Below are 15995 nucleotides of genomic sequence, written 5' to 3'. Positions count from 1 at the left end.
GACCTTTTCTGGCGGCACATGGCTAGAATGATCAAGTTGCAATTCTGCAAATCAGTTTTGAATTGATAATTTTTAAAGTAATGTTTGAGCTTTTGAATGCTTGCCATTGTCACCTGCTATAACCTGTTATAACATCTGAGCGTTTGACACCTGTGTAAATGTCAGGATAGAGGTATGTTAAATCTTAATGAATTTTAAACAAAGTAAATAAATATTTACTCTATATCTATTACATTGGGCCAGATTTTGTTCTCATCCTGATGGCGGGTTTTGTGGCGAGGGGGCTGGCGAATTGGGGCAGAAACGCCTGCCACAGAACGCGACGCTGAGAATCCCAGTTCCGATTCTCCTGGGGGTGGGACAGGCTGACGACGACCACCTTCTTGCCAAAGGCCAGTAAGTGCCTGTTCCCGCTGCCGGCGGGGGCCTCTGCCACACGGGGAGGATGCCTTGTAAAACGAGGCGTCCTCCTGACGGGTTTGGGCGGGGGGTCCCTCTTTTGTGGGCAATTTGTAGCCCACAGAGAACCCCTGGAACAACTGTACCACTCCCCACCCCCACGGGACCCCCCCTCCCCGGACTGAACGCCCATCCACCCACCCCTCCCCTTGTTGGGGCCTTCAGGACTGGCCCCGGTAACCCCGCCTCACCTACCTCTTCTCCAGGGTTCCACCACTGGACCCGGGTCCAAGGCCTCTGCAGTACCAGCAGTGGCCACCGCTCCCGGTGGCATTGCTGATACTGCTGAGCTGCCGACCCTGTGATTGGCCAGCAGCTCTTGGGGCGGGATCCCCGTCCCTATAAAGTCTTTAAAGGGATGGGGATCCCGCTTCCTTAAACTTTGACCCCAAAAGACTGAAGGATCGCTCTGGTGGGCTGAAAAAATGCAGAGGTGGGGCTCCCCCTGCCTTTTCGGCCTGGCGCTCGGAGCCCCACCTCCTGCACAAAATCCAGTGCATTGAGTACCTATTTCTGGTAACAACAAAACGGTGCTTTTTTTAAATTGGAAGAATGTGTACCATGATATTTTGACATGTATTAAAGACGTTTTGTGCAGCAGATTTTTAGTCCTTTTCTCCACTTGTATTTATTTGCTTTGTCTCTTTAACTTTTATCTTGTTTTCATTATTTACTGTTTTCATTCTGTTTGAGGTGGCTACATACCAATTGTCTGATTTAGATTTTAGGGGAATAGGACCTGAGATGTAAATTCAGGTAATTTATATGGCTTCTACAATTGCACGATAGGATGCTAAGTCTTACTAAAACCAACATTTTAGTATTTTTGTTATATTCAAAAAGTAAATCACAGAAATCTTTCTTGATATGAAAAAATTGTTGTTTGGAATTGTTAAGTGTTTCTTGTATGTTCTTTAGTCCATAAAAGATTAGTATTCCTTTTTTAACTAGAAGTAAGATGTGCATGCAGGGAACCTTTTCTACAAATTCCTTTGGTTACCGTGAATACAGTCTATTGTTCCAGGAATAAACACTATAGAAGTAGAGCTGTAACACTGCAAAAATGTTGTAAGCCTGACCTGAAAAAAATCTGAAGTTTACATTGCATGAAAGCACAAACTGACTCAGCACCATCTCATCTCAGGAACACAAAAAATGCTCTAACCTTGACCGTTTTTATAGGCAAACACTGATAATTTATGCCAGATTTACTTCAGTAAAGAGCTACGTATTCCCTGGAGCAGAATTGGAAATGCAAACCCTGTTCAAAAATTGCAACACATTTCCTCCCTTAATGCACCCCATTGAATCCAAATTTTGGAGCTGTTGAAGTGAAATTACATGGGAATAGGATAGCATAGCCTAGTAAATCTAAAGTTTAAGGAGGCGGGATCCCCATCCCTTTAAAGACTTTAGAGGGTCGGGGTTCCAGCCCCCAAAAGCTGCTGGCCAAACACAGGGTTGGCAGCTCAGCAGTATCGGCAGTGCCCACCAACACCAGCCACACCCCCTTCAATCTCTACCCAAAGTCAAGCACTTGTTTGAGAAAAACTGGATGGCTGCCCATGCTGCTGTTTTTTTTAATTCATTCATGGGATGTGGGCATCGCTGGCTAGGCCAGCATTTATTGCCCATCCTTAATTGCCCTTGTGAAGGTGGTGGTGAGCTGCCTTCTTGAACCGCTGCAGTCCATGTGAGGTTGGGACACCCACTGTGTTCTTAGTAAGGGAGTTCCAGGATTTAGAGCCAGCGACAGTGAAGGAACGGTGATATAGTTCCAAGTCAGGATGGTGTGTGACTTGGAGGGGAACTTGCAGGTGGTGCTGTTCCCATGCATCTGCTGCCCTTGTCCTTCTAGTTGGTAGAGGTTGCGGCTTTGGAAAGTGCTGTCTAAGGAGCCTTGGTGCGTTGCTGCAGTGCATCTTGTAGATGGTACACACTGCTGCCACTGTGCATGGGTGGTGGAGGGAGTGAATATTTGTAGATGGGATGCTAATCAAACGGGCTGCTTTGTCCTGGATGGTGTTGAGTTTCTTGAGTGTTGTTGGAGCTGCACCCATCCAGGCAAGTGGAGAGTATTCCATCACACTCCTGACTTGTGCCTTGTAGATGGTGGACAGGCTTTGGGGAGTCAGGATGTGAATTACTCGCCGCAGGATTCCTAGCCCCAGAGCTGCTCTTGTAGCCGTGGTATTTATATGGCTACTCCAATTCAGGTAACTCCCAGGATGTTGATAGTGGGGGATTCAGCGATGGTAATGTCATTGAATGTCATGGGGAGATGGTTAGATTCTCTTGTATTGGAGATGGTCATTGCCTGGCACTTGTGTGGCGCAAATGTTACTTGCCACTTATCAGGCCAAGCCTGGATATTGTCCAGGTCTTGCTGCATTTCTACACGGACTACTTCAGTGTCTGAGGAGTCGCGAATGGTGCTGAACAATGTGCAATCATCAGCGAACATCCCCACTTCTGACCTTATGATTGAAGGAAGGTCATTGATGAAGCAGCTGAAGATGGTTGGGCCTAGGACACTACCCTAAGGAACTCCTGTAGTGATATCCTGGAACTCGGATGATTGACCTCCAACAACCACAACCATTTTCCTTTGTACTAGGTATGACTCCAACCAGCGGAGAGTTTTCCCCCTGATTCCCATTGACTTCAGTTTTGCTAGGGCTCCTTGATGCCATACTCGGTCAAAAACTGCCTTGATGTCAAGGGCAATAACTCTCACCTCACCTCTTGAGTTCAGCTCTTTTGTCCATTTTTGAGCCAAGGCTGGAATGAGGTCAGGAGCTGAGTGGCCCTTGCGGAACCCAAACTGAGCGTCACTGAGCAGGTTGTTGCTAACCGGGTGCTGCTTGATAGCACTGTTGATGACACCTTCCATCACTTTAATGATGATTGAGCGTAGACTGATGGGGCGGTAATTGGCCGGGTTGGATTTGTCCTGCTTTTTGTGTACAGGACATACCTGGGCAATTTTCCACATTGCCGGGTAGATACCAGTGTTGTAGGAGTAATGGAACAGCTTGGCTTGGGGCACGGCCAGTTCTGGAGCACTTGTCTTCAGTACTATTGCTGGAATATTGTCAGGGCCCATATCCTTTGCAGTAACCAGTGTCTTCAATGAATTGGTTGAAGTCTGGCATCTCTGATGATGGAGAATTCAGGAGGAGGCTGAGATGGATCAGCAACTCGGCACTTGTTTCAGCCTTATCTTTCGCACTGATGTGACACCGCGGTGACTGCAACAACTACCGTGGAATCTCCCTGCTCAGCATAGTGGGGAAAGTCTTTGCTCGAGTCGCTTTAAACAGGCTCCAGAAGCTGGCCGAGCGCGTCTACCCTGAGGCACAGTGTGGCTTTCGTGCAGCGAGATCGACCATTGACATGCTGTTCTCCCTTCGTCAGATACAGGAGAAATGCTGCGAACAACAGATGCCCCTCTACATTGCTTTCATTGATCTCACCAAAGCCTTTGACCTCGTCAGCAGATGTGGTCTCTTCAGACTACTAGAAAAGATTGGATGTCCTGCAAAGCTACTAAGTATCATCACCTCATTCCATGACAATATGAAAGGCACAATTTAGCATAGCGGCACCTCATCAGACCCCTTTCCTATCCTGAGTGGCGTGAAACAGGGCTGTGTTCTCGCACCCACACTGTTTGGGATTTTCTTCTCCCTGCTGCTCTCACATGTGTTCAAGTCTTCAGAAGAAGGAATTTTCCTCCACACAAGATCAGGGGGCAGGTTGTTCAACCTTGCCGTCTAAGAGCGAAGTCCAAAGTATGGAAAGTCCTCATCAGGGAACTCCTCTTTGCTGACGATGCTGCTTTAACATCTCACACTGAAGAGTGCCTGCAGAGTCTCATCGACAGGTTTGCGGCTGCCTGCAACGAATTTGGCCTAACCATCAGCCTCAAGAAAACGAACATCATGGGGCAGGACGTCAGAAATGCTCCATCCATCAATATCGGCGACCACGCTCTGGAAGTGGTTCAAGAGTTCACCTACCTAGGCTCAACTATCACCAGTAACCTGTCTCTAGATGCAGAAATCAACAAGCGCATGAGAAAGGCTTCCACTGCTATGTCCAGACTGGCCAAGAGAGTGTGGGAAAATGGCGCACTGACACGGAACACAAAAGTCCGAGTGTATCAAGCCTGTGTCCTCAGTACCTTGCTCGATGGCAGCGAGGCCTGGACAACATATGTCATCCAAGAGCGACGTCTCAATTCATTCCATCTTCGCTGCCTCCGGAGAATACTTGGCATCAGGTGGCAGCACTGTATCTCCAACACAGAAGTCCTCGAGGCGGCCAACATCCCCAGCTTATACACACTACTGAGTCAGCGGCGCTTGAGATGGCTTGGCCATGTGAGCCGCATGGAAGTTGGCAGGATCCCCAAAGACACATTGTACAGCGAGCTCGCCACTGGTATCAGACCCACCGGCCGTCCATGTCTCCACTATAAAAAGGTCTGCAAACGCGGCATGAAGTCCTGTGACATTGATCACAAGTCGTGGGAGTCAGTTGCCAGCGATCGCCAGAACTTGCGGGCAGCCATAAAGGCGGGGCTAAAGTGTGGCGAGTCGAAGAGACTTAGCAGTTGGCAGGAAAAAAGACAGAAGCGCAAGGGAAGAGCCAACTGTGTAACAGCCCCGACAAACAAATTTTTCTGCAGCACCTGTGGAAGAGCCTGTCACTCTAGAATTGGCCTTTATAGCCACTCCAGGCGCTGCTCCACACACCACTGACCACCTCCAGGCGCTTGCCCATTGTCTCTCGAGATAAGGAGGCCAAAGAAGATGTCCTGGGCTCCCACATCAATGAGGATAGGGATATTTGTGGAACCACCTCCTCCAGTTAGTTGTTTACTTGTCCACCACCATTCACGGCTGGATGTGGTAGGACTGCAGAGCTTAGATCTGATCCGTTGGTTATGGGATCGCTTAGCCTTGTCTGTCGCAAGCTGCTTATGCAGTTTGGCATGCAAGTAGTCCTGTGTTGTAGCTTCACCAGGTTGATGCCTCATTTTCAGGTGTGCCTGGTGCTGCTCCTGGCATGCCCTCCTGCACTCTTCATTGAACCAGGGTTGGTCTCCTGGCTTGATGGTAATGGTAGAGTGTGGGATATGCCGGGCCATGAGGTTACAGATTGTGGTTGAGTACAATTCTGTTGCTGCTGATGGCCTCCTCATGGATGCGCAGTTTTGCATTGCTAGATCTGTTCGAAATCTATCCCATTTAGCATGGTGGTAGTGCCACACACTGATCACCCAGAGGCACAGCAAGATGGGCCTAATGGAGACTTGCCTTCTGTTATTAGACTTTCCTTCTGTTATTTGTTCCCCCACCTACCCACACAGACACATGAATCTCCTTGCACAGTGCTGCAAAGATGGGAAGCATGATGAATGATCCTCCATCATGCTGTGGTGCTGCATAGTCGTGCTCACTGCATTATGCTAAGTCTTGTTTTATGTTCTCACTTGACTGTGTACATCAATGCAAGGAACAGGATCAGAAAAAACAGCTGCCAAATCACATGCATAGGGATGGATTTTATGCAGGAGGGCGGCGCTGGACCGAAAATCACTGAATTACAGAGTCACATAATCGTTTCAGCACAGAAGGAAGCCATTCATCCCATCGTGTATGCACCAGCTCTCCAAACTTAGTGCCATTCCCCTGCCTTCTCCCCGTTACCTTGCACATTCTTCCTTTTCGTATAACTGTCTAATTCCCTTTTAAAGGCCTCGATTGAACCTGCCTCCACCACACTCTCAGGCAGCTCATTCCAGACCTTAACCACTCGCTGCTTGAAAAAGTTTGTCCTCATGTTGTTTCTATTACCAATTGCTTTAAGTCTGTGCCCTCTCGTTCTCGATCCTTTCACAGGTGGGAACAGTTTCTCCCTATCTACTCTATCCAGACCCTTCATGATTTTGAATACCTCAGTCAAATCATCATTTTGAATACATCCTATCAAATACCTCTCTTAACCTTCTCTATGGAAAACAGTCCCAACTTCTCCAGTCTATCTTCATAACTGAAGTTCTTCATTACTGGAACCATTCTCATGAATCTTTTCTGCACTCTCTCCAATGCCCTCACATCTTTCCTAAAGTGTGGCGCCCAGAACTAGACACAGTACTCCAACTGAGGCTGAACTCGTATCTTATATAAGTTCAACATAACCTCCTTGCTCTTGTACTCTGTGCCCCTATCAATAAAGCCTTGTTTTCTAAGGTGTCCTCCCCATGCGGTCGAGACCACCCCCCCCCCCCCCCACCATCTGGTAAGATCCCAGCAGTGGCGGGAATAGGGACTTATTTGGCGTCCGGGCGGGAAGACCTCCAGGAAGATCAGGTCCGGCAATTCCGGCGTCGGGTTCCGTGGCGGCCGCTGCCACTACGATTCTCTGGCTCCACCTGCCATGGAACCTGCTGTTGGGCTGGGATCAAAATCCAGCCATAATCTTGAAGATCCTGATAAAAGCTTTCCCCACCCTGTATTCCATTGACCGCTGAGTCCTAGTGGCCTAAAAAAATGTTATTCATTGGAAAGACTTCATATATCTTATCTGTTTTTAATACTATCAGTCATCCATTATTTTTACAATGCTACCTGTGCAATATCTTCAATTTGTCCAGAAGTTTCAATGTACCTGACCTAAAAAGTTTGACTCTAAAATATTTTGAAGCCTGAATCCATGTTTATTTAGAGATACAGCACTGAAACAGGCCCTTCGGCCCACCGAGTCTGTGCCGCCCAACAACCACCCATTTTATACTAACCCTACGGTAATCCCATATTCCCTACCACCTGCCTACACTAGGGGCAATTTACAATGGTCAATTTACCTATCACCTGCAAGTCTTTGGCTGTGGGAGGAAACCGGAGCACCTGGCGAAAACCCACGCGGTCACAGGGAGAACTTGCAAACTCCACACAGGCAGTACCCAGAATCGAACCTGAGTCCTTGGAGCTGTGAGGCTGCTGTGCTAACCACTGCGCCACTGTGCCGCCCCTAAGTATTAATACTTTACCACTGTTAATGCAGCATTGACATTGTTTTCATTGTTTGAAGTATGTTCATCGTCACAAGCTAAAGTTTTTCTAACATATTGAAAATACCTGTAAGAATGTCCCATCATTGTGGTCTGTATGCATTTTCTATAGATCAGTAGTGGACTAATTCATGTTGTTTTGGTAGATTTTTAGGAACACACTTCATTTACAACCCAACCAGCCTCGTCTAAGCATAGTGTCTGCAAATTCTATTAACACTATGAATGGAACAGATTCAGCTCTACATATGTCAGGATCTTCTAAGGTAAGAAAGATAACATTGACTTCTACAATGCAGAATAAAATGTTTTAAATTTATGTCCAACATTAACCAAGCTTTTCCTTCATTTATTCAAATCTATTTTTAGATTTTATTTTTTTCCCTGGTTCTATGCATACATATTTGAAAAATTATTGTGAGCAATTACATGCTTTATCAGTAAAGAAAATTGAATATTTCTATTAAAAAAAGTAAACTTATCAATCTTCCATAGAGTAACCACATTTTGGGAAGCAGAGAAGTGGAATTAGTTGTAGCATATGGGTTTCTCTGCAATATAGGCTAAGGAGCAAGATTTGCAAAACTGAGATGCACAGTGCCATCACTCACAGAAGTCTGTATTGACAGTGTCACAATTTTACCTAGGCAGCTTCTGTTATAAGTGTAGACAGAGAAATTGATAATGGAAAGAGGTGGCAGAAAAATGTGATAACAGGACAGGAGTTGGAAACATGTCCGTACACGGACACCAGTGGCTGTAGTAAAAGATTTTGGGGTTTGTGACTGGTAATTTCAGGGACGGGAAATTTCCCATTGGCTTCCTCAGACATACGTACAAACATACATACAAATTAGGAGCAGGAGTAGGCCACTCGGCCTTTCGAGCCTGCTTGGTCTTTCAATAAGATCATGCCTGATCTGATTGTAACCTCAACTCCACATTCCCGCCTACCCCCAATAACCTTTCACCCCCTTGCTTATCCAGAATCTGTTTACCTCTGCCTTAAAAATATTCAAGACTCTACATCCACCACCTTTTGAAGAAGAGAGTTCCAAAGACTCACGACCCTCTGAGAGAAAACATTTCTCCTCATCTCTGACATGAATGGGGGACCCTTTATTTTTAAACAGTGACCCGTAGTTCTAGATCCTACCACAAGAGGAAACCTCCTTTCCACATCCACCCTGTCAAGACTCCTCAGAATCATATGTTTCAATCAAGTAGTCTCTTACTCTTGTAAACTCCAGAGGATACAAGCCTAGCCTGTCCAACCTTTCTGCATAAGACAGCCCACCCATTCCAGGCATTAATCTAGTAAACCTTCACTGAACTATTTTCAACGCATTTACATCCTTCCTTAAATAAGGAGTCCAATACTGTACATAGTACACCAACTGTGGTCTCACCAATGCCCTATATAACTGTACATAACCTCCCTACTTTTGTATTCAATTCCCCTTGCAATAAACAATAACATTCTATTTGCTTTCCTAATTACTTGCTGTACCTGCATACTAGCCTTTTGCGAATCATGCACTAGGACACCCAGATCTCTTTGCATCTCAGAGCTCTGCAATCTCTTACCATTTAGATAATATGCTTATTCTTCCTGCCAAAATGGACAATTTCACATTTTCCGACATTATACTCCATTTGCCAGATCTTTGCCCACTCACTTAACCTATCTATATCTCTTTGTAGCCGCCTTATGTCCTCTTCACAACTTACTTTTGTACCTATCTGTGAGTCATCAGCAAATTTAGCAACCATAACTTTGGTCCCTTCATCCAAGTCATTTCTATAAATTGTCAGAAGTTGAGACCCCAGCATTGATCCCTGTGGCAGACCACTCATTATATGGTGCCAACCAGAAAATGACCCATTTATGCCTACTCTGTGTTTCCTGTTAGCTAGCCAATCTTCTATCCATGCCAATATGTTACCTCCTACACCATGAGCTTTTATTTTCCGCAATAACCTTTGATGTGGCACCAATGTCTTCTGGAAATCTAAGTACAGTACATCCACCGGTTCCCCTTTATCCACAGTACATGTTACTTCTTCAAAGAACTCAAATAAATTGCTTAAACATGATCTCCCTTTCAAAAAACCATGTTGACTCTGCCTGATTACCTTGAATTTTTCTAAATGCCCTGCTATAACGTCTTTAGGAATAGCTTCTAACATTTTCCCTAAGACAGATGTTAAGCTAACTGGCCTGTAGTTTTCCACTTTCTGGCTCTCTCCCTTTTTGAATAAAGGAGTTACATTCGCTATTTTCCAATCTAATGGAACCTTCCCCGAATCTAGGGAATTTTGGAAAATTAAAACCAATGCATCAACAATTTCACTAGTCTCTTCTTTTAAGACCCTAGGATGAATTCCATCAGGACCCAGGGACTTGTCAGCCCGCAGCTCCACGATTTGCTCAGTACCACTTCCCTGGTGATTGTAATTTTCTTGAGTTCCTCCCTCCCTTCCATTTCCTGATTTACAGCTATTTCTGGGATGTTACCTGTATCCTCCATAGTGAAGACCGTTGCAAAATACCTGTTCAATTCATCTGCCATCTCCTTATTTTCCCTTATTAATTCCCCAGACTCACTTTCTATAGGACCAATACTCACTTTTTTAACTTTTCTTTTTAAAATATTTGTAGAAACTCTTATTATCTGTTTTTATATTTCTAGCTAGCTTTCGTACTCTAATTTTCCTTCCTTATAAATCTTCTTTGCTGTTTTTTATATTCTGTCCAATCTTCTGACCTGCTACCCACCTTTGCCCAATTGTAGGCTTTTTCTTTAAGATTGATACTATCTTTAACTGTTTAAGTTAACCACGGATGGGGGTTCCGCCCTTGGAATTTTTCTTTCTGATTGGAATATACCTATTCTGTGTATTCTGAAATATCCCCTTAAATGTCTGCCACTGAATCTCTGTTGACCTATCCCTTAACCTAATTTTCCAGTTCACTTTAGCTATCTCTGCTCACATGCCCTCATAATTGCCCTTAATTAAGTTTAAAATACTAGTTCTAGACCCACTCCTCTCCTTCAAACTGAATGTAAAATTCAATCATATGATCGCTGCTGCCTTGGGGCACCTTCACTATGAGATCATTAAATAATCCTATCTTGTTGCACAATACCAGGTCTAGTATAGCCTTCTGGCTGGTTGGCTCCAGAACATACTGTTCTAAGAAACTATCCCGAAAACAATCTATGAACTGCTCATCTAGGCTACCTTTTCTCATCTGATTTTTCCAGTCTATATGTAGATTAAAATCCCCCGTGATTATCGCTGTACCTTTCTGACAAGCTGCCATGATTTCTTCCTTTATACTCTGTCCTACTGTGCAGTTACTGTTCAGGGCCTATACATCACTGCCACAAATGACTTCTCACCTTTATCATTTCTCATCTCTACCCAAACTGCTTCCACATCCGGCTTTAAAAAAATACAATCGCAGGTGTCAGTTTCACAGCTGACAGGTGCTTGGAGCGGGAACAGCAGACCCAGAACTTTGGATAAATTTGGGTTTTCTGGCAGGTTCCGATTTTTTTTAAAGTCCGATGGAAAACCAAATCTGTCCAAAGTTCAGAAACTGCTGTACCTATCTGAGCAATGGTCAGAGAGAGAGAGGTGGGGGAAAGAGAGGGTGGTCGGGAAAGAGAGAAAGGGTAGGGACAGAGAGAAAGAGTGTGGGGAAGGAGGGGTGAAGAGAGAGGGAGGAGGAGATAGAGAAGGGAGAGGTGAGAGAGGAGGGGGGGAAGAGAGAGGAGGGGGGGAAGAGAGAGAGGGGGAGGGGGAAAAGAGAGATGGGGAGGGAGGAGGAGAGAGCGGGGGGATAGGGATGGACACAGAGGGAGGATAGAGGGGGAGAAAGAGAGGGAAGAGAGATGGACACAGGGAGGGGAGAGAGTTGGACACAGAGAGGGGATAGGGATTGACACAGAAAGGGAGAGAGAGAGTGAGAGGGGAGAGAAAGAGATCAAAATCACTCCTGAAATGGACATCTATCAGGATTCTCCACATTGCTACATCAAGTGTGCGGGCAGACACTGACTACTTGTGCAAGCAAAAACAATGCCATGTATCTCATTAAATAGGGAGAAATGTGTTTTAAATTGGACTGTGTTTTGATGGCATTGAGTTGGCTATAAATTTTATGTACAGATTAATTGCCCCCATGTCCGTACTGAGTCAGTAATTTTGCCAAATGTCCGTGGTGCAACATGTTGACGCCTATCCCTGTGACAGGAAATAAGGCTTGTAGGCGGGAACTGCATGTAGATGCAAGATTCTTAATGTATTATTGCTGATAAACATTTAGAACCATTACAAAGTATAATGGGCCTGAAATTTTTGGAGATCTCTTTGCTGCCAGAAATGATGCAATGTGGGACATCCAGGCACCAGTGTGACCCAAATCCTGGGAATGGAGTCAGTTTCATAAATGGGGCAATGCCATTCACGGAGGAGGAAGGCTAGACTGATGACTCCATGACCAAAGATACCCATGGATCACTGTAGCATGTTGCACAACTTTGTTATCTATAGAGGTAATACCATGGTACAGGTTTGTGATTGATGGAACTTGAATCGCATTAAAAGCCTAGTATAAGAACCCCCTTTATTTTATCAACAGAAAGAGATGTCATTCTGTTAATGTGTAGCTCGTGTATGATATCAACGACATGACCTTGCTTATTACTCAGGAATTTGCTATGATGAATTTGCACTTCAATACTCAATGATACCAATGATAGGTTGGATGATTGGTGACCAGGGATACCCCCTGTAGCACTAGCTACTTATGTGTCAGCCTGACTCAGCTGGTAGCACATTCATCTCTGAGTCAGAAGATTGTGAATTCAAGACCTACTCCAGAGACTTGAACACAAAAATCTAGGCTGACACTTCAGTGCAGTAGTGAGGGAGTGCTGTCCAGTTGGAGGTGCTGTCTTTTGGATGAGATGTTAAACCGAGGCATGGTCTGATTTCTCAGGTGGACATAAAAGATCACATGGCACTATTTTGAAGAGCAAAGGAGTTATCCCCAGTATCCTGCGCAATATTTATCCCTTGGATCAACATCACTAAATACTTAGGAAAGATCGAGGGCATTGGAGAGAGTACAGAAAAGATTCACAAGAATGGTTCCAAGGATGAGGAACTTCAGTTATGAAGCTGGATTGGAGAAGTTAGGACTGTCTTCCTTGGAGATGTGAAGGCAGAGAGGTGAATTGATTGAGGTTTTCAAAATCATGAAGGAGCTGGACAGAGTAGATAGGGAGAAACTTCCCACTCGTGAAAGGATCGAGAATGAGAAGGCACAGATTTAAAGCAATTGTTAAGAGAAGCAACAGTGACATGAGGAAAAGCTTTTTCACGCAGCGAGTGGTTAAGGTCTGGAATGCACTGCCTGAGTGTGGTGGAGGCAGGTTGAACTGAAGCATTCAAAAGGGAATTAGACTGTTATATGAGAAGGAAGAATGTGCAGGGTCACGGGGAGAAGACAGAGGAATGGCACTAAGTGAATTGCTCTTTCGGAGACCTGGTTTGGACATGATGGGCTGAATGGCCTCCTTCTGCACTGTAACAATTCTGATTCTGTGAAATATAGACTATCTGATCACTATTTCATTGCTGTTTGTGGCAGCTTGCTCTGTACCAATTGGGTGTCACATTTCTTACATTACTGCACTTCAAACTTCATTGGCTGTAAAGCTCTTTGGGACATGGTGAAATGCAAGTCTTTTTCTAATGTTATTTCTCAAAATAATAGGGCTCACAGCATTACAGGTAGATATTGACAGATTTATTAAGTATATGATAATATTGCTGAAAGTAGAGACATTTTGTCAAAGCTTTTCATCTTGCACTGATCAGGACAATTTGAAAGAATACCAATGTAAGGGAAGCAACAAATTTATACTGTATGAGAAGAGAGTGCTGATTGGTTGGCAAGTGGACTCTGATAGATAGAGGCGTTGCCATGGAGAATGCACCAGTTTATGGTGACTGACAGTTAACTGCCAAGCTTATTGGAAATTTAACCCAGGCAGATTGACTCTGATTGGTCAAAGCATTGCTCTGAGGAATGAACCAGCGTATGGCTGTCCCTTGTTTTTAGCTGGAACAGGCACAATGTGTGTACATGTTCTTTCTGCTTGCAAAGAACATGGCCCTGTGTATTAATATATGTAACTTCCAGTATGCACAAATGCACCACACTGTGAGCCCAATTGATAAATTGGTTGTCAGTGTAATTCTTAGAACACTGAGGATTGTTTGGCAAATGTTGTCCAATTGTGGAATCACATCTGATATTGGACACTGTGTTTTGAGTTTTGCAAGCATGGGCTGATTGGGTACGGTTTGTACCTTGCCCGTTGTGAACAGCAGAAGGACATGTTGTTTGATACGATTCGCCACTCTTTGGATCATACGGCCTATATGCCTACCTTTGCTATAAATGAATCCACAGCTACATGTAATAATTTCCTTACACATCTTAATGCGCTCCATCCTACGCTCAAATTCACCTTTGAAATGGAGCAGTCAAATGAGCTCCCTTTCCTTGATGCACTAGTTGAGAAATTTGCTAAGGAGTTCTTCATCATGGTCTACCTTCACTGGTCAATACACGCATTGGGATTTTTGCAGTTCTATGCGCTATAAGATTGGTCTTTCCAGCAACCTCATAAATAGGGCCTCAGCCATTTGCTCACCATGCAAGCTTGATGCTGAAATAGGGCGAATCAAAGGCATCCTGCATGACAATGGCTACCTTAATCAGATTATTTCTCGCTGTATATCGCGCAAACTTATGAATGGACCTAAGGCTGTCATTTTTGGCCCTGAAAAGTGCCCAGTCTACCTCAGATTACCCTGGAAAGGTAATGTATCCCAAATATTTGAGCAACAGGTGAAGCTAGCCATTTCACGTTGTGACTATGCAGTAGCAACACGTGTGTTGTTTGCCACTAACAGGATGCTGCCGTCAAGCCAAAAAGACGTTCTGCCTATCTCACAAATGAGTAATGTGATATATGAATTTCAATGTCAGTGTAATGCTAGGTATATAGGCCTTACATCCCAAAGACTGGAAGATCGTATCAAACAACATGTCCCTTCTGCTGTTTGCAACGGACAAGGTACAGGCCGTACCCAACCAGCAAAACTTGCAAAATTTAAAAGTCATCATTCTTCATGGCAACGCCTCTACCTATCAGAGTCCACTTGCCAACCAATCAGCTCATACAGTATAAATTTGTTGCTTCCCTTATATTGGTATTCTTGTGAATTGTCATATTGAGTGCAAGTCGAAAAGCTTCAACAAAATGTCTGTTTTCAGCAATACTCAAGTTCTGTACTACCAAACGACTATTCATATAATAATTATTAGTGACAATAATGAAACATAACAGTAGCCCTTAAGACAATACCTTGTGGGTTCACTGCAGAATTCAGACACGTTAGTTTTGAGATCGAGGATTTTCAAGGCTGATCAGACCTCATCGAATTCTGAGGTACCTTCCTCAGCCCCGACTCTTTTATACCCTTTTTTCAATCCAGGTATGTTTCTGCATTACCTAATATTCATTTCAAAACTATCAAAAGTCTTCTAACAATCTGAGAGGTGTTTTTTCCATCACCTTAGGCCATATATTCCTTTGACAGACGTAGGGCAGAATTTTCCCAGCCAGGTGGTGGTGGGTTCCAAAGCTTGTGGGGGTAGAAAGCCCTGAATATCGATGTTGGGTCATGATCCCGGTGCGATCCCGCCCTCTTGTGGCTTTCCCCAGTGGGTTATGAGTCCAGCAGGGAACCCCCGTGGGTCTGGCGGGAAAGCAACTGAGGTACTTATATAGGCAGTTATGAGCCTTTTTAACCATGGAATCCTTCTTTCCCAACAGCGCACAGGTTCCACACTGTGGGCTGAATTTTATTTGGCCTAAAAGAGTAGGATTGGAGGTGATGCCTAGTGCTCTCTCCTCACGCTCCACCATTGGCATATAAGTGCACCTCCTGGTGTAGAGAGCCTCAATGACCAATTGGATATGGCAGTGCACAGCAAACTCTGAGATGTGACCTGCTGCAGCCTGGAAGGTGTCCATTGTATAAAAGTTAAGGGCCATGGTGACCTTGACAGCCACAGGCAATGCTTTTCAATGCTCTAGTTTGCAGTTTTATTTGTGGCTACAGCAGGTGATATAGCTCAGTGATAGTCTCCTTTGTGATGCGACGGTGCTAGACATATTGCTCCTGAGTGAAGTTGAGATATGAAAAATGCTCCCTGGAGATTCACTTTGGGTATGGCCTCCTGCACAGTGAGCTCCTTCTGCTCTCCTGTCTTGTTTGCTGATCACCCTTGTCCTTCAGTCTCAAAGACAGACCTACCAGATCATCCATGACTGCAATAAAATAGTTTTGAAAGCAGCCAGAA

The 15995-nt window shown here is 44.6% G+C and overlaps 1 protein-coding gene across 1 annotated transcript in view; it reads left to right on the top strand.

Annotated features, from left to right (window-relative positions):
* cibar1 (CBY1 interacting BAR domain containing 1) overlaps window positions 1-15995 on the top strand; it is a 78636-nt gene that overhangs the window by 60544 nt on the left and 2097 nt on the right. The window contains exon 8 of the mRNA XM_068030822.1: window positions 7687-7806. Within this exon, the coding sequence (XP_067886923.1) occupies window positions 7687-7806 (120 nt within the window). The remainder of the gene's footprint in view (window positions 1-7686; window positions 7807-15995) is intronic.

This window comes from Heterodontus francisci, chromosome 5, assembly GCF_036365525.1.
Source record: "Heterodontus francisci isolate sHetFra1 chromosome 5, sHetFra1.hap1, whole genome shotgun sequence".
NCBI classification, from domain to species: Eukaryota; Metazoa; Chordata; class Chondrichthyes; order Heterodontiformes; family Heterodontidae; genus Heterodontus; species Heterodontus francisci.
The sequence above is the reverse complement of the archived record's forward strand: the minus strand, read 5'-3'. Positions and strand labels throughout refer to the sequence as shown.